Source organism: Morchella importuna (genome assembly GCF_003444635.1).
Source record: "Morchella importuna strain M04M26 chromosome Unknown Morimp01GS019, whole genome shotgun sequence".
NCBI classification, from domain to species: domain Eukaryota; kingdom Fungi; phylum Ascomycota; class Pezizomycetes; order Pezizales; family Morchellaceae; genus Morchella; species Morchella importuna.
Window position 1 is genome coordinate 859,040 of NW_025763416.1, and position 17,779 is coordinate 876,818.

Here is a 17,779-nt window from a genome sequence, read left to right on the forward strand (position 1 = left end):
TCTCTGACCTACGGATATCGTCTCCGCAAGGTGAGGTTCATGAAGCGATGGGTTGCGGGCTGTTGGGCTTCATCAATTATCACCCACTCTTGGCAGAACGCGATTTGGCGCTTACGGCGTCTGCATACTTGTTGTAGTGCCGATACCACCGGCAGTATGAAACCGGCATTGATGTATGTGCCGGAGAACAAAACCCTATTTCTGGCGCTCGTCATATCTCTAACGACCACGGTGCCACGCCTGACAAACATCGATCCTACGTTCCTTTTTTACTTTTTTTTATTTTTTTGAAATGCATGCAAACACGATAATGATATATGAGTGGGGTAAATCAATCATATGCAACTCGAAAGCTCACACCTACATTAATGCATTACATGATCGGGAGAAAGATCTTCAGAAGCGTACAGTTTCAATTACAGTACTATATATATACAACCAGTATAGTTATATATATAACCCAGCTCAACCAATAGTAGTCAAGATGTTTTCTGATTAAATAATTGGGCCCTACATACCTCATGATCAAGCTAGTACACGTACGTACTTCAGGTAGATTACGCGATAAATAATTTGCCATTTTCTTTGCATAACATAACGTATAACCTAAGGAGCACACTTCTCTCTAAATGACGAAGACTGTACGACGAAATCTAAAACAAAAAACACGAAATCTATCTCAAAGAAGCCCCCGGATGGTTGGCAGAAAATAATGGGGATAAATAGCAGTAAGCATGTGTCGCCATAAAAATAAAGTTGAGGTGAGAGAACACATGTAGTATAACCCTAACAGCGGGAAAACGTTGTATAGAAGGGAAAGAAGTGAATTGAGAAAGCAAAAGCAAAAGCACAAAAAAAGAGGTCGCGGTTCTCCGTCCCCACAAAGCAAAAGAAAAAAAAGAAAACCCAAATTGAACCCTCAAAGCTCAAGCGTTGCACTTCTAAACCGAAAAATCCGAAAATTCTAGCGGTGATATGCGCCAAAAACTCCGTGTGTAAAAAATTATTCCTCGTGCATCGTGCGTAAAATCAATTGGGTTAGCACCCTTTTGTCTAGCAATGCGAAATAATTTCCAAAGCGAACCATCGTTTTGGATTCTAGTTGAAGTATGGAAAGTTTCTTAGAGTCTCGGACCCATCGTGGGAGTCGTGGAGGAATGACTCAGAGTACTGTTGCGATGCCCCCAACTCTGAGGACATCCAACATTTCGGGTCGGTTTGCGACACATTTAGGACTTCCACTGGAGTAGGTGTAAAAGTTGTTGGAGCAAATGAGGTTGGTGTAGTTTGGTCTGAGCAGTGTAATTGCTCGGTTTTTCCATCCCTGCCAGGAGTGAACCCACAGTCCGGGCAACCAACATCAATGCAAGGGTTGAGAGGCCCGAAACCACAATTAGGCTTTATAGAAAATATATTAGAAGACATAAATAAAACTCAAGAATAGGATGCCACTTACACAGTACCACGGAGCTGGAGGTGCCGTTTTGGCCATTCCAGAGGATTGCATGTGAATCATGTTTGAGGTTGAAGATTCTTGATCGATTGTAAAGGTAGACATAATGGGATTCTTGGATAAGTTTGGAAGAGAGATGTCTGTTGTTATGAGGCAGGCGTTATATATATGTTGAAAGCTGTTTCGAATGATGGCCTTTTCACCTTCGAGTGGTCTTGTCTTATATATTATTTTCAGATAGAAGAATCCAAGATAATTGAGGTTCCATAAGACAGTCAATGATGCATAGCCATGTAAAGAGTCAGTATTCGGAAATCCTGCAGGATTAGAGAAATTTTGACCAAGCCCTAAAGAACAGACAAGGCAAGATTCCCTAAGATCCAAACTTCAAACTATGTCCAAGGCTCACAAACACCGTAGGAGCATGACGAAGTCCCACGAACAAGGTTTTATTGTGCTTAATCGCTTTCTGTTTCCAATTCAAGCTACAGCTCTCCTTTGAGGGTAGTAGCATAGCCATGGCAAAAATTCGCACAGGACGTAGTGCCTCATGACACGATACATCGTTTCCAAGACTCTAGAGTGACTGTCACTCATTCACGAATTATGGCTGGTGCGGTATAGAGCGGGTTACTTCGGATCCTCAGGTAGACCTCGTTTAGACTCGATGTGTAAGGGTTGTAATGGTGGCCTGTGGGAAGAGCTTTTGTAACCCTAGTACGTGCGCATTATAGAAAATTATTATCTTGGAGGCCTGTTGCAGTAAAGAGTCATATACAGCGTAATCAGTTGGAGGAATGCTATAGGCTAGTACTAACCTAACTTAATATAAAGAAAAAAACACAACAACCAAGAGGTGAGTCTAACCAACAGGTATCGGTAGTTGAGACGAATGAATGGCCACAGAAATAGTTCGTTCGGTGTCAGTTGACAATGATTTTCCCTTGTAGAGGTAAATATGTAGCACTGCTTAGACGTGAGACGCAGGCACAGAGCTAGAGAGAGTTAGATAATATTATCTGCCTCATGTTTGGTTCTAAGAATTCCTCTGGTATGCACAAACCAGGGTACATTACTGTGAGAAGTTTAAGGCGAGCAATATGTTGTAGGCAGTGTATGAGAAATTGTACAAACCCAGAACTAGCTAGAGGTGAGCTTGGTGGGCGCAATGGGAGAGTGCTAGCTACCATGGTACCTACAGATTCTATGATGTTGTTGCTAGCTCTAAGGGCTTGAAGAGCCGCAAAATGGGCTTGTACCAAATAAGTCCAGATACATACATGCATTACTGCAGCATGGATGGCCTTCCATTTTCCCGGAATATCGAATAAGGAAGTGGAGTAAGCATACATGTAGGCAGCACTGAACATAAGAGCCTCCTTTTGCTCTCGCACCCCCAACCACCGATTTATGGCGCGCGGCTCTGTGAAGGAATTCTGCTGTCATGAACCACGCGTTAAAACCATAAGGTTTCTCCGTATATATTCTGCCATCAAAAGTTAACACAGAAATTTTCAGCGTGCGTACTTCATTATTTCCCCGTTATTAGCACCGCCATGACCGTAATCCACTGTGCGCACAAGACTTGCGGCTATGATGTAGCTGAGATCATAGCAGCACAGGTTAATGGGACACTAGGGCTGAATGATCAACATTGTAAAACTCTAGATACTAAAGTATCTATTAATCTGGAACATCTCATCAATAACAACTTAGGATTCGGCCCAGTTTACCGTAGTCGGGACTTAACGTTTGCCATAAAAGCTGTTCTCGAGTGATAAGATACCCCATACTGTCAACTAGCTGTCAGGTTGACTAGCAGGATGTCACTCATCATGAGCATAAAGGTGAGTCACGGACAGGCAAGTATGTATGTATGTATGTGCGTGTACATATGTATAGACGTCTGAGACTGTTATGGACCAGGAGTTTCCGACGGATTAGACTCTTTGCTTTTGGAATTGATAGATATTGCGTATATTCGGAGTATCCACCTGACGAAAGCAGGAGAATGGGTACAAGCGAAAACGGGGGTAATGAGGGGTTTCAGCTTTGTTTTGCCTGTCTGGCAAAGTTCTAGAAAAATCGCCCACGTGGATTAGATCTACCGGAAGCTGATATTCAATCAGAAACAATCCATTGGTTCGGATCTATTTCTATCTTCAGCGTCTGTATCTGTTGACTGCCGCCTAGTCCTAGTGGTACTGCGTAATTAAACCTAGTTAGTGATTGATATAATGAGTCGTAGGCGATTGTGTTTTGAGACGCGACGATCAATGTTAACTCTCTGACTCGACTTGTTCAGAAAATTAACTGTAGTAAGTGAGAGGAATGTTTGTGGGGCTTGCGAATTTTCGAAAGGCTGATTGTTCTCCTTGTAGAATCCAAAAGCTCCTCAGCGGCGGATCCCGAAGTGTTCGCGGGGTTGACCTAGACTTTTCGGCTGCAGGACCTTCACCTCGAGGAACTCATTTCTGAAAGAGCCGCAACGAGCCACAACAATGAATGTCGTTGTGCCTTAGTAAGTGCAGGAGGTTGAATCTCGGTGTGTCATTGTTGATGATGGTTTAATAGCTCATAATTCTGATAAGAATTGGAGAGTCCCCGCTGTCTGTCGTGTTTTCTGTTCTTTTTGAAAGACTAATTAAAATGATGTAAAGGCTCTCTCGCTAGCTTCTTATACTTGATATTCTTGCCACCGCTCAGCTCGTTTCTTTAAAGTCTCCTCATGTGCATCAAATCTCGTACTTTTCTGACTGTTGAGCTGTCCCACCGACCATTCCGCTGGATATTTGGTGACGGTTTGGGATGCTCAACTTCATTGTGTGTGTCTTAAAATGAGTCGAGGTCCCAGAACTTCGAGCTGAGGTTGCGGCTCCATGGCATTGCAAGGACTTTGAAGATATAGTGACTCTTTGAAACACGTCAACTTTGACTGAATAGTGGTTACACTATATCGATTTTGGAAAGGTATATAAGCTCCTCTGCTGCCTCTATTTTCTTTTAGAAGGGTTCAAAAGAAAAAAATAGAGCGGAAATGCCTAACTTTATGTTTTGTAGTCCCCGGCTTTGGGCTGTTGGTAGCGGTTGCTCGTATTATGAATCCTATCCAGCAATACATATTGCAAAATTGGAAGCCTGTGAGACAGTAAACGTACTTAGGACGGATTGCAGTATTTTCCGAGATAATGACACCAAGACAAGGGTTAGGGTTGATGACCAAAACTATTTTACCAGTGATACTGTCACTAATCTGACTTTGAAAGGCAGACAACTAAGAGCACCGTAGGTGCATCTATATAGATATCTATCAATTTTAGCCCTCTCCTGTAAGGACACACAAAAATATTTTGATTTATAAGTTGCCTGGAGTCCTGGATGGCTTTAGAATCAAATATTATATGGCCCCCTCGGAGATAACCAATTCTTTAGATCTGCCCATCATATATTTAGAATATGATTTGAGTAGGTATGGTCCTTTATGTACTGTGATACCACGGCCGATGTAAATGTGAAAGTGAAGATCGCCAATTCGATCTTGAGGAGTTCCTGCTAAGAAAGTTTTGTGGTTGCTGAACCTAGTCTGAGTTGACTAGGCACGGGAAGTTGTAAGTTTTTAACTGGGTGGAACGTGCGATTGTTCCGCCCTTGGACTCAGTTGGTTCCAGTTACGCAGCCAATAGCGCGAGACATGAGAATAAAACTGACCTGCATTCTCTCGATTGTCTTATCCCTGTGTAAAATCTTCTACCTAACCTTGCAGTTTATGTTGACGTCATGAGTGGGGTTGAAGTTTTCACGGTCACAAAAGCCGAGGTTTAATACTTGCCGATGGCCAATAAAAACATGAGGGCCTATAAATCTTTATCAATGATACCTGCGTTGATCCAAGATCACACTGGATGAGATAATAAAAGGATGGGTTGTAGATGTGGGGGAGAGGGGTAGAGGTGCAGAAAGTGGGGAGGATGGAAGAGAACGAAAGGTTGTGCCATCCTACCTACATCTACATGTAGTTTACTCTACCGTGCACTAGCTTGCTGGTTGAAACAAACGCTTTAACCAAAAGTAGTCTAATGAATAAACAAGCTTTTCTGCATCGTTGACTACTGTCATGTGCTTCATAAGTAGGGACGATTGCCTTATGCCCCTCAGGATAGATTTATTCGTAACGAATTCTTTCATCTTAGCACTGATAATGGATTAGGTTTCACTTGGGCATGCGCATTTTCTTTCTTTTTCGTTTTTTTTACCATGCCATCCTTACCCTCATGTATGGGATATATACGTATTTCTGATGAATCATATTTAAATTGCTGCACGTGTTGTGAGTGATTCACAAGCGAAAATCCCTGTTCGCATAAACTTCGAGTGACAGAACATGATCTGAAATTTCAGTATATATATAAATCACGTTACCAGTACCTTTCAAATACATATATATACAAAAAATCCCAGCTAAAACTCCAACTTCCTCTTCAAGAAATCAATCGTTGTCTCCATAGCACCCTCAAATACACCCTTCTCAAAGAATGTAAAGTGTCCTCCCTTGTGTATCGACAACTCTTTGGGCTCACTTGCCTGGTTAAACAACGATAACACCACATCCGGTGCACAAAGATTATCATCGTCCGCCTGTAAGAGTAACCACGGTGTGGGACTGACCGCTTGGATATAACCCTCCGGGTTGTAGTTGAACAAATGGAACATACTCTGGGCCGTGTACTTATTCTCCCATTTCGGTGCCTTGGTCTTCTGAAGCCCAAACAAGAATTTCTGTGCGTCTTCGGTGGGAACAAACGAGGGTATAGCAGGGTCTGAGCTGGTGATCAACATAGTCGCACCCTCACCACCGGCGATGACATTCTCTCTATCAGCCCTAAGCATTGCATCCACTTGAGCCCTCGTACTCCGTAACATATTGCGGTTTAGAATCTTAACGGTTGATATCAGCGGCCCGATAGTTACGACGGCCTTAACACGCTTGTCGATAGCGGCAACCTTTACACAATGGCCACCCGCGAGTGAGAATCCCCAGATGGCGATTTTAGAGGCATCGACTTCGGGCAGTGAGCTCAGGTAGGAGATAGCGTCATAGTAGTCTTCGGCTTGTTTATGGGGATTAATTTCTCCGCGGAGTGTGCTGTCACTTGACCCGATGTTACGGTGGTCGTAGATAAGGGATGCAAGCCCGGCTTTTTGAAATAGACTGGCGACAACGTCGAGGTTCATTTCTTTGGCAGCACCCCACTGGAGAAGTTAATGATCCTGCAGCTTGAGCTTGAGGAGATTTGGGAAAACGTACACCATGAGTAACGACAATGGCAGGAGACTTTGAAAGTTTGCCGGAAGCAGGATAGAACCAGCCGCGGAGAGTAAGGCCGTCAAAGGTTTTGAATTCTACGTCTCGCCTTTCGGGGGAGCCTTTGCAGTCAGGTTCTTGAATGTATGTGTAGGCCATTTTGGAGTATCGTTCGGGGATTAAGATGGAGGATGTTGGAATACCAGTGAGTTGTGGGGAATAAAGCCCCAAAGGTGCGGGAGCGCGCCCTTATATACCTCACGCCATTGACTACCGATGAAGTCAATTCTTCGTCAGAGCTTGAGGAGTGTGGGGTATTCTCTCGGTCTCGACTCCCTGAGGAGTTGTGGTTGCTGATCACAGACGTAGACGTATTTGCTTTATGTCCGCAAAGACCCAAAACATCCTCAGGTTACGTTGCAGATACCTATTTATGATATCCCGCGCGAAGATGTTGGATGGCGTTGGAACCACAAGTACATAGTTTGTTGATCTTTGCTTCTTTGAGTTGCGGGGCGTGTATGCGCATGCACCAACGGCTCAGTTGTCATGAAATGTCACTCGGTGTAAAAATTCCTTAAGTGGGCTTGTGCACGCATAGGAAGTGGATACTACATGTAGCGATCGTAAATATAGATGTATTGACCCACTGGATCTTGGATTATTTCAATTAGTCCCCGGACCGAGAATCATGTCTCCCTTGGTGGAGACGCCCAGGCACTTCGTTTTTTTTTTTTGTTTAATTCATTAATTGCATGCAACCTTACAGTTATGGCAATAGCCCCTGAACTTCCCTTTCTCCTCCGCCAGGCACTTCTTCGAAACTGTCAGCTAAGAGATTTTCCTACGGCTTTCAGAACTGTTGAGGCTGGTACTCTAGTGAAATGCGCACGGCCTTCTCTTTTCCTTGGCTTCTAGGGCGTTCATCTTAGAGAATACTTATGATTGCCATATCCGTACTCGGGGCAGGTAAAAAGTACCGGACAATGCAGGTCTTTGGTTCACCAATGGGCGCGCGTACTAGGCGTGAACTACTGCAAAAAAAGCCCAGAGACAAAACTTGCATTGTCCGGTACTTTTTGCCTACCCCGAGTATCTTTGTACTAGTAGAAGAGCATCCCCAACCACCGGAAATTTAGTTGGACCAACGTGGGGGACAGAACAATCGCTCTATGTCATGCCGTCTTTAGGTGCCGAGTGCAAACCCGGATTTTGTTAATCCTGGAGGTCCGCGAATGCCACGTGTGGTCAAGCATCGCCGTGATGAAGTCGCACGGCCCGCAGTCAGATTGTAAATTGGCCCGAGGTGTCTCAACTTTATCTGCGGTAGAATAGAGTACATACCTCGAATAGACTTAGGGCCCGTTCGGACAACCTTAGATTATTTCTTCGGATTATTGGACAGACTGGATTATCAGGTAGCGAAAATGATAATCATAATACTCATAATAAGTGGATAATCTACATGTCCGGATAAGGTTGAAATAGCATTAGGCTCTCAGGATATCTGTGTTGCGTGAGAATAATTACCCCCGAAGGTGGTTGCTTTCTTGGCGGATTATATATTGGGATAATCGGGAGTTCCAGATGTTCGATTATTCAATTGCACGAACAGCATAGATAATTGTGATAATCTAAAAGTCGATAATCCGTTAGATTCTCGCCAATAATCTAGATTATTGGGATGTCTGAACGGGCCCTTAGTATAGAGGTAAACCTCCAGTCTCCCCAATAGGTTTATCCGCTGGTGGATATCGAGTGAGGCCCGGTGACGATGTTCTTCTAACCAATATGGGCAGGAATACATCGAGTTCTTGTGGGTTATTGGTTCCTTTGGGTCGAATGCGACGGGCTACTTAAGACCAATACGTATCATCGAGGTAGAGAGGTAGATTGTTGTATGTTTGCTAGGAGGGTATTATAGCTCTTAATAACCCTTCCTGTAACGGTCTTAATGGTTACGTGAAATCAAAAAAAAAGAGTTGCCCAGCTTGACCCCCGATAACCTAGCTATAGGAAGAGACCACTAGCATCCCATTCAGAGGCTGACAAGAAACTGAAGTGACCGTAGGAGCACACATAAAGTCGAACTCATGTTATGAGTTGAATATAATGTTATTTATTATTGGGCCAATATCCATGCTGTTGAGTGGTGGTCATCAGCGTTCAGTGGAGGAAGTATTGGAGGGTGCTCTGATCTGTGACGTTCTTTCTCTGTACCTATATGTATGTATAGTTATTTCTTTCTGTCCTAGCTACATGTAGTCACGGATCCCTCTCAAAATATATAGGTCACCTCACGGCAACCAATATTGCCTACTTTCATAGCCGGCGGCATGATATGTGTGGAATGGGAATTTACGATCGTCAAATTCAAACATCTACCCCACTAAGACAGAGGTAATAGAGAGTCATCATGCACAGTTGTTGGAAAGGATCACCAACTCCAAGCACCTCTTCATCTATCGTAAGAACGCCAATAAATAAGCTAACATTACTTATGAGACTCTATATCTCAACTCACCGCTACGATAAAATCAAACTAAGCATAAACCAAGCTTTAGGCCAAAACTTACCTCTATCCTGAGATATCGTCCACAAACTGCTTGATCAGCGCCTAAATACGCAAACACGTACATTAGCATGCATTCAATGACATCAAAAATGGAGCGCGAACACAAACCTGCATATCCTTGGCCGCCTCCTTTCCAGTTTCCAAAACCTCCTCGTGATTTGCCTTCCCCACCTCCATTACACCCTTCAGTTCGCCAACATCCTTCCCCTCGACCAAGACCGCATCACCTCTTGGTCCCTCCTCCAACACTGATTTATTCGTCACCAGACTCATTGCCAACACCCGAAGCCCGCAGTGCCGCGCCACAATGATCTCAGGCACCGTACTCATACCCACGCAATCCGCGCCCATCATCTTCAGCATCCTACACTCCGCACGGGTCTCGTACGACGGCCCGGATACAAATACATACACGCCCTCATGAAGCTTCCGGGTCTCTGTCGTGCCCGGCAGCTTCTTATAGCTCTGGTGCACAACCTTTCGCAGCTCGAGATCGTATGCATCCGAAAGGGCGGGGAAGCGCGGGCCCCAGGAATCATTATTGGGTCCTCGGAGAGGATGCGCCCCAGAGAGTCCAGGAAGATTAATGTGCTGGAAAGGTTAGCTTGGGAATAGCATGGAGTGAAGGGGTCACTACGTCGTTGATGATCATCATGTCGCCAACGGAGTAAGCGGGGTTGAGCCCGCCAGCAGCGTTTGTGACGATGATGGTGCTGATACCAAGAAGCTTCATGACGCGGGTGGGGAAGGTCACTTTCTCGATCGAGTGTCCTTCGAAGAAGCTGTTTGTGCAATTGTTAACTCTGTTCACCGGCCGGAGGAGCAGGTACTTACTGTACACGGCCAACCATCATCACGACGGGGGTCTTCTTCTCGCCGAGTAGGCCAAAGACAAATTTACCGGCATGACCGACAACTGCGGGGCGGGTTAGCTAGGGGCGCTCGTGGAAGAGAATGGGCTGACCGACCGGTGGAGTGGGGGAAGTTGGGGATCTTGGTGTAAGAGATTTCGAATTGAGGAGAGCTGTGAAGAGTCTCTGCAAGACCACCGAGTCCAGACCCACAGATGATACCGATACAAGGTTTGGAGAGAGCGGGGGGGAGCTGTGTCCTGATGTGGTATGCAGACTGGGCTGCAAAAGCGATTGTGGTGGTGGTAGTAACTTCGGCCATTGTGACAGAGGAGCTGAGGCTTTTGATTTGTAGGGCTGTGAGGATGCAAATGAGTATAATTGAGAAGAAGGAGAGCTGAGGGTTGGGAGATATGCCGTTGGAGGAGGTGTGTGTTGTGGAGGTATCGGGGGGAGGTGGTGTAGGAACCTCCCGTCGGTTGTCATGGCACAGCAACGGAACTCGCCGTCACCCCACGCACCCCGCCATTTGTGTTACGGAGAGATTATATTTCACAAGAACTCGCTCACTCGTCAACCGTAGCCAGATATCCCTTCTTATTAAGTATTGATTACTGCACTACAAACAGTCTCCCACCAGCTCTACCAACTTCACAAACGCATCCCCGTCCAGCTCCTTCTGCTGCAGCCCCAACCCAACAACTAGCATCCGCCCCTCCTCCTTCCTGCGCATCGCCAAAACAGATGCAAGCTGGACGGCAATTGTCTGCCCAAGCGCCTCCCGCTCCTGGACAGTTCCGCCAAGGAGGGTGGTTGGCGTCAAATGTGATAGTGGGAGAAGCCCGTCTTCGTCGTCGGGTGACTTGCCTTCGAGCAGGCCGGGATGGTGTCCGTCGAGGGGTACATGGAACTGGATAGATATGGCGGTAAGCATGCGTAAAAACAGTGATATGAAGATAGGGCAGAAAGGTAGATAGGAATGTACCCATTGCGCAAGGCGGCCTTGTTGCGTCAGCGTTATGACGATCTTATCGGCAAAGGAGATTACGCTGCAGTCGGTGTGAATGCCATCAATGAGGCAGGCTGACTGCTTGGTCGAAGCGGGGAACGGGGACTCGAGGATGGTGGCCATTTTTGTGGTGATGAGAGGTAGAGAGCTACTTAGATGAGAGATCGTGTAGGCGAGAGGAGTGACGCTTGGCAGGGTTTATTTATTTGTGTAACGTTGATGGGCTTAATTGATCCTAGAGATCTACTAAACCATCGATAGGCCCGTCTAGTACTAACCACAGGTAGTAAATTACTCCCACCCCATCGACGATTGGCTACTGAAGAGTGCCTAAATACTAATTGAGGATAGGTACCGGTATTGTTTTACCAATTCCAGGGAATGATTCCCTGCAATCGGCGCCACCATTAGTGGTTCGTTCATGGAAGATCACTCGATCACATGTGGTGCTTTACACAGGGAGATCACTGGCACCGTGTGATTGGGCAATAACTCCTCTTTTCTATTAAACCACCCTTTTAATAGCATTTCAGAGAGAAAAAAGTCGAATATACATGTATGTACCTGTTAGTCCATGGCAAAGAAAAACTAGTGACATATTGGTAACTATAACCTCATATCCCTGGATAGATATCAATCTTCAAGGAGGAAGACTATATATCCTTTTATACCTACTGTAAGCTCGTGCGACTAAGGGGAGGAGATCATATATTGTTCTTGAAATATATATAGTAAAATTTAGCCCTATCTCTATTTGCCGAGAGAAAAACAACTGGCCGGCTTAATGTGGTAAAGGTTGGTTTTAGAAAAAAACGGCAGCAAAAACTGCAGCAGGTTAGGCTGGGATGGTTGGAACCACCCACATATACGTTAACCGCCCGATCCAGGATTCCAACCCGGGCCGCTGATACAGTGACAGTAACTGCTGAGGTTACAAATGTACTCCCTAAGCTAAATCGAACGCTCATTTGCTGTTTCGTGTCCTAAATCAATGTTAAACACCATCCAACGTGACAGGAATTCAGAAGGCTCGTTGAGGTTATCTTATCATATGTATCTTTTCCGAGTCTTAATCAGGTCTACACTAAGATCAGGAAATCATCTGGCTATTTTGCGTTGTCTCGTTTTGCCCCCCCCGGGCCTTAGGTGATACTGAAGACTTGGAAGGAAAAAACGGGTGGGTTAAGTATACTGTGTATTTTCCTTGCCCCATCCTCTTCATAAGAAGAGGAGGGGGCTTTTTTACGCTAAGTCACCCCCGCCCCAAGCCTGCCCTTCCTCCTACGTATTGAAGAGGGGGGGGGGGGGGGGGCTTTTTTGTATTGAGTCGTTTTCTCCACCCCTGTTAAGTCCTGGCTGAAACCGAGGACTTGATAGGTGTAGAATAATCTCTTTCGGTGGAGCTATATGAGGTCAAGACATACATAACTCGCACGAGGTACATGTATATTATATATGACGCGTGCGTAGCCCCAAGAGTCAAAGGGTTGACTGTTTCGGTCGACGTTGTCCCTTGTAAATGATCGTAGGGTGCTATTCTAGGGTTGTCGAAAATCAATAGGAATATAGAGACGACTGGAAGCAGAGGTACGGTGTCGGACAGCCAAAACCAGCCGGCCAGAGCAACCACCGACTCCCCTTCACCCCATCGACTTTCAACAACGCAACACTTGTCCAAAAATAATGTTCTTTTGTATAATGGGTCTAATCATGGTTGTAAACATCCCCATAAAAGGTGATTTAAAATAATTAAAAACTGACTGCACTATGACCTCTCAAACATTTGGTGCAATCTGCCCGAAAAAAACATAGGTGTGAAATAATAACTTTAATAGCCTTATGCCAAGGCGGCCACATTAATTGGGATAATTCTTACCCTATTGGGATGATTCGATGATTATTATTACCCGATTAGGACTAGTTTCTGGCTTGAAAAGAACATGAGGGTTGATTTTGACTGTCCGGCGCTGTACCTCGGTACCGCCCCTCCTGGTTGCACGTAAGCCTAGGCCCTAGTTCTCTTCTACTCCCCGGTCAATGCCAAGACATGAGCGAGTGAGCGTTCATGATGCACACCTGAATTGTGGGAACTGAAAGAGCGGTGACCTCAATCCAGGGCGTCATGACTATCTGAGGAGCATACTAGCCTGCATCTAATACTAAATAAGATTTGCCTTCGAAACGGAGAGCTTGAGTAGTGGGCAAAGCATTTATATTTTCTTAAGAAAGAGCTGAATAGCTAATAGTATGATATGATATGATCCTCGCAATCGACTAATTATAAAGCTAGCCTTTAGTTATTGCAGAAAATCTGAGTAAAAGACCATAAATCCGAAATAAAGACAACCATTAAGAAACTCTTCTCGTATCCAATTGCAACCAAGTATCAAGCAGGAGCCGGCCCAAATCTGTACCGAACAACAGGAAGCTTCTCTCCATGCACCCTCCTCAAATGCTGTAACAAATTATCCCTGCGGGAGAATCCTTTTGCCCCAACCTTGTCGCATCCCACCACAGTACAATTAAGTAGCTCCTTCCCAAGCCCGTGCTTTGTCCGACAGTGGCGATTAAAGTCGTTTTTGCTCTTGGAGATATAAATACAATTGCCGTTACTGAGGCAGGTAATGTGGAGACGTTTCCGTACGCGCTGACATTTGTGGGGGCCTCTGGTCGTGGTATATTGGTATTAGTTTATGTAAAGCAATTAATATGGTGGATTTAGGTTGAAGAACTTACAGTAAGTCCCCTTTGCATTTCCTGTCGCAGAGGACCTCTACAGAGAATCCCCCAGGCCGAACACCAACTGCGTGTGCAGGAAGGTTAATGAAGGCTGGCTTTGTTGCGGTTGTGATTGGGCACTGTTCTTGAATGGGGATATAAATATTTGGTGTGCTCAAGACCGGTGGAAGTTCAATTGAGGATCTTCCAGGTTGAATATTAACTGTGTGCGTAGGAAGGTTAATGAAGACTGTTTCTACCCTCCCTGCTAAAGGGGTTGGTTTATGGTTTTTAACAAATTTTGGTGTGCTGCCTAATTATAGACGTGTCACTTGTGTATGTATAAGTACATGTAGAAAGGCCGTCTCTCTCTTTAATTCGTATTAATAGAACTATGTATCCTATTACCTGCTGAGACTTCCTACACTGGAGTACACCGCCCAAACTCAGGTAGCCCATTTTTAAAAACGACGGCAGTGTTTGGAAGCTAGTAGAACAATCATGATTACAAGGCGGCGACTCCTGGGCCAACCAGAGGACCTATTTCTCAAGTGTACATTTGAGGGTATAAATGGGTATAATACATGCAGTACTACATGTAGTACTGCACTTTTGAATACCACCCTCATAGATAAAAATCGGTAAAGATAAAGATTCTTCATTATGTATCTATTATCTAGCCTTTTCGTTACGGGATTTTAGCATCTGTTATGGCGAAGGGCCTTAGGCAATTAATTGACTTTTATGTCATCATCAAGATCATCGGGGGCACCATATAAGCTTTTTTCCCCTTCTCTTTTCTAAATAGAATACATGTAGTCATGTCACGTATCTCTGTCATCACGAAAGTAACGTTAAACGGACCTGAGTAACAGCTTAAGGGAGGCCATGTAGGTACATGTAGTCAACCAGAGGCATTTATTGACGCAAAGTATACAGAATAGAATGACCTTGTGAGTTTCTTAGATTTCGTGATAGTTATACGAATATGCATTTATATTTACTCCCTAGATTCGTGAACTCGACCAATGCTGCTTATAGTTGATCAATTGAGGAACAAGGCTATTTGGGCCAATAGAAATCTGGAGGACCAGGAGATCCTGCAGCTTGCTATATTTAACATATAATCATGCACCAACTAGCAGTATTTGTCGAGTATATATATCCCAATACCGGCCAGCACGGCCTCATGAGTATCCTTCCGCGAGTAATCTAAGCATGACACGCCCAACATTGAGATATCCATGCTAAGCCACAAAGATCAGTTACCATTATCAAGGTATATATCAGAAGGAGTTCTAGATAAAAAGCCACCCGCACTGCATAACCGATATCTACCTGATAGCAAGCTGCCTTTCCACCACACACCTTCTGAATGGGGGCTGGGCTATATATATCAATCAAGTTGTCAACGCAATAATTAACCACCTGCTCATTTCCCCACTGCGGAAGAACAATACCATCATGAAGAAGCATATCGAGTGGTAAACATTGGATGACTAGATCAGTTCCAGGATAGATGCCGCCGACCAGAGGAGTTCCGTCGACGGTATGTCCCAGTACGTCTTTCTTCGCGACTCTGTTGCAGCAGTTGAGTCGAGCTTTGCCACATATTGCCTGAGCTTGGCGGATGGTGGGTTCCCCGTTTGTGCTGCCGGCATTGGGAGTACTGTTGACGATACTGGCACTGGGCGTCTCGGTGATGCGGGCGGTGGATGTAAAGTCTGCATATATATTAGAAAAAATTTAAAGCCGTGAGGTTTAAATAAGGTTACAGAGCCTCTGACCGGCAACATGTCCTTCTGGGGGTATACACTAGATGAAACCAATGCTTGATGGCGACGGCGAGGGTGGGGATGATGAGACCGAGGAAAAGCATGTTTGAGGCGGAGAATTCTACTTATTTTTGATGAAATTTCGGAAGGATCTCGTAGTGAGTAGATATGGGCCCATGGATTCTCTTTTCCTTTCCACCGACGTCTAACAATTGCAAGCGTACGACCTTATTATATATATATCTTTCCCAGCTTCTAGAGAGCCAACTACATACTCTGAAGAGCTGCGTCTCGACTACATGCGCATATGCTACATAGGTAGATCATCTACGCAAGGGGTAGGCAGGGGTGATATATCCACCTGCACCAAATACCACCCGCAGCCCTAGTACTCGAATAGACATCAGTTTTTACGACATATATCCCTTTCTAGAGTCATAGACATATATACATGTTATGCATGTTCGTTGATCATACACTGTCGGAGGAACAACTAATTTACATACACGTGACTCAGATAACCTACATTTAGCCGCAATCTGACTAGTCACGGCTACTACATTGTAGTGAGTGCCATTGACTGCATCGTAGTTGATAAAGGACAACAATGACAGTTGGTCAGTTAGAAGAGCGGGTACGTGCCCATTCATGATTACTATTCTCTCTACTAACAAAAATGTATTAAGGAATCTCCCACCTTAATAAAGATTCTCGATTCAGATATAACCTGGCGATACGTGGAACAAGCATAGATACTAATTAATATATATATCAGCATCAGAGCTTATATTCGTGGACAATCATCATAAACTTCACTCTAATGGACAGTTAATTGCGGGGGGTAGGATGCTGGATGTCGTTAATCCATGAACGTGGTGCTCGCTCTAACTCGATCAACCCGTGGTTTTTCTAAGTATTCGATGATCTGCCGCATGCACCTAATTAATAACTAAATCTGCTCTACTCTGTGTGAGTACGTATAATGATCACCAATCGTAAACACACATTCGGCTCAGGAATGTAAGCTGGCCTCTATCTCGGACTTCTACTCCATGTACAGCCACTCATCAAAAGTGTTCGTGATATAGTTTTAATGTCAGTGCGTAGTGTGGCGCACCCGTAATACTGATGCTCTACTACGAGTGGAAATGCATCAGGAAATGCATCAAATCTTTGGTGGGGAAATGCATCAGGAAATGCATCAAATTTTGTATGGTAGAAATAATTAAAATCGTGTGGTGGAAATAATTAAAATCGTGTGGTAGAAATAATTAAAACTGTCGGGTAAGGGGATCGGGAAATGCATCAAATTTTGTATGATGGAAATAATTAAATTGTGTGGTGGAAATAATTAAACTCGTGTGGTGAAATAATTAAAACCGTGTGGTGAAATAATTAATATTTTGTATAGGAAGAAAAGGGATGGAAAATGGTTTTAAGTGCAATGGCACGCTTTTACATTCAATTTACATTCAATTGACATCCATTAATTATCCCATTTCCTCAACCGAATTTTGTCAAAAAAAAAACCGAAAAAATATATGGATGCCTATCTACATCATTACCCAGATAAGGGTTGAACCTCCTACCTTAGGCTGACATAGCTAGGACTATATCAACTAGTATACTAGCTGAATTGATGTAGATGACCGTTTTGGAACACCTATAGGCCCAGGAATATATGTGGTAATTTTTTCAAAAAACATTAAAGGGACCGAAAAGGGACCGAAAAAGGAGAATAAATGGAGGAAAAAAGGGATCAAGGGAAAATGGACAGCAAATGGATCCAAAATGGACAGTAAATGGATATAAAAGGGACATAAATGGGATCCAGGAGATCGACCTTTGGAAAAAGCACAGTAAATGGACGGCAAATGGACACAAAATGGACATAAATTGGATCCCGGGGTCTACAATGGGAAAAGACACAGGAAATTCCACAGTAAAAGGGATGTAAAAGGAAGAAAGTATACATTTCCAACAGACGCACCCCTGTTGGCACATTTCCATGTGCCTTTTCCCAAAATTTTGTGTGGGAAATGTGCTATTTGATGCATTTCCACTCGTAGTAGAGATGTTATTAAATTAAAGTTGAG

General features: G+C 44.3%; 3 protein-coding genes across 3 annotated transcripts; all 3 read right to left on the minus strand.

The window, feature by feature from the left end:
* Window positions 1–1,098: 1,098 nt before the first annotated feature.
* On the minus strand, window positions 1,099–1,558 carry LAJ45_06606 (uncharacterized protein; the record flags this gene model as incomplete). Its single annotated transcript, XM_046116169.1, has 2 exons — window positions 1,099–1,398; window positions 1,457–1,558. 2 exons carry the CDS (start codon window positions 1,556–1,558, stop codon window positions 1,099–1,101), a joined length of 402 nt encoding a protein of 133 aa, XP_045970830.1.
* A 4,353-nt stretch (window positions 1,559–5,911) lies between these two features.
* LAJ45_06607 (uncharacterized protein) lies at window positions 5,912–6,914 on the minus strand (the record flags this gene model as incomplete). Its single annotated transcript, XM_046116170.1, has 2 exons — window positions 5,912–6,703; window positions 6,759–6,914. 2 exons carry the CDS (start codon window positions 6,912–6,914, stop codon window positions 5,912–5,914), a joined length of 948 nt encoding a protein of 315 aa, XP_045970831.1.
* A 2,419-nt stretch (window positions 6,915–9,333) lies between these two features.
* Window positions 9,334–11,313, minus strand: LAJ45_06608 (uncharacterized protein; the record flags this gene model as incomplete). The annotated part of the gene is made up of 7 exons (XM_046116171.1): window positions 9,334–9,372; window positions 9,439–9,921; window positions 9,968–10,112; window positions 10,165–10,246; window positions 10,299–10,538; window positions 10,809–11,091; window positions 11,167–11,313. 7 exons carry the CDS (start codon window positions 11,311–11,313, stop codon window positions 9,334–9,336), a joined length of 1,419 nt encoding a protein of 472 aa, XP_045970832.1.
* Window positions 11,314–17,779: the final 6,466 nt, after the last annotated feature.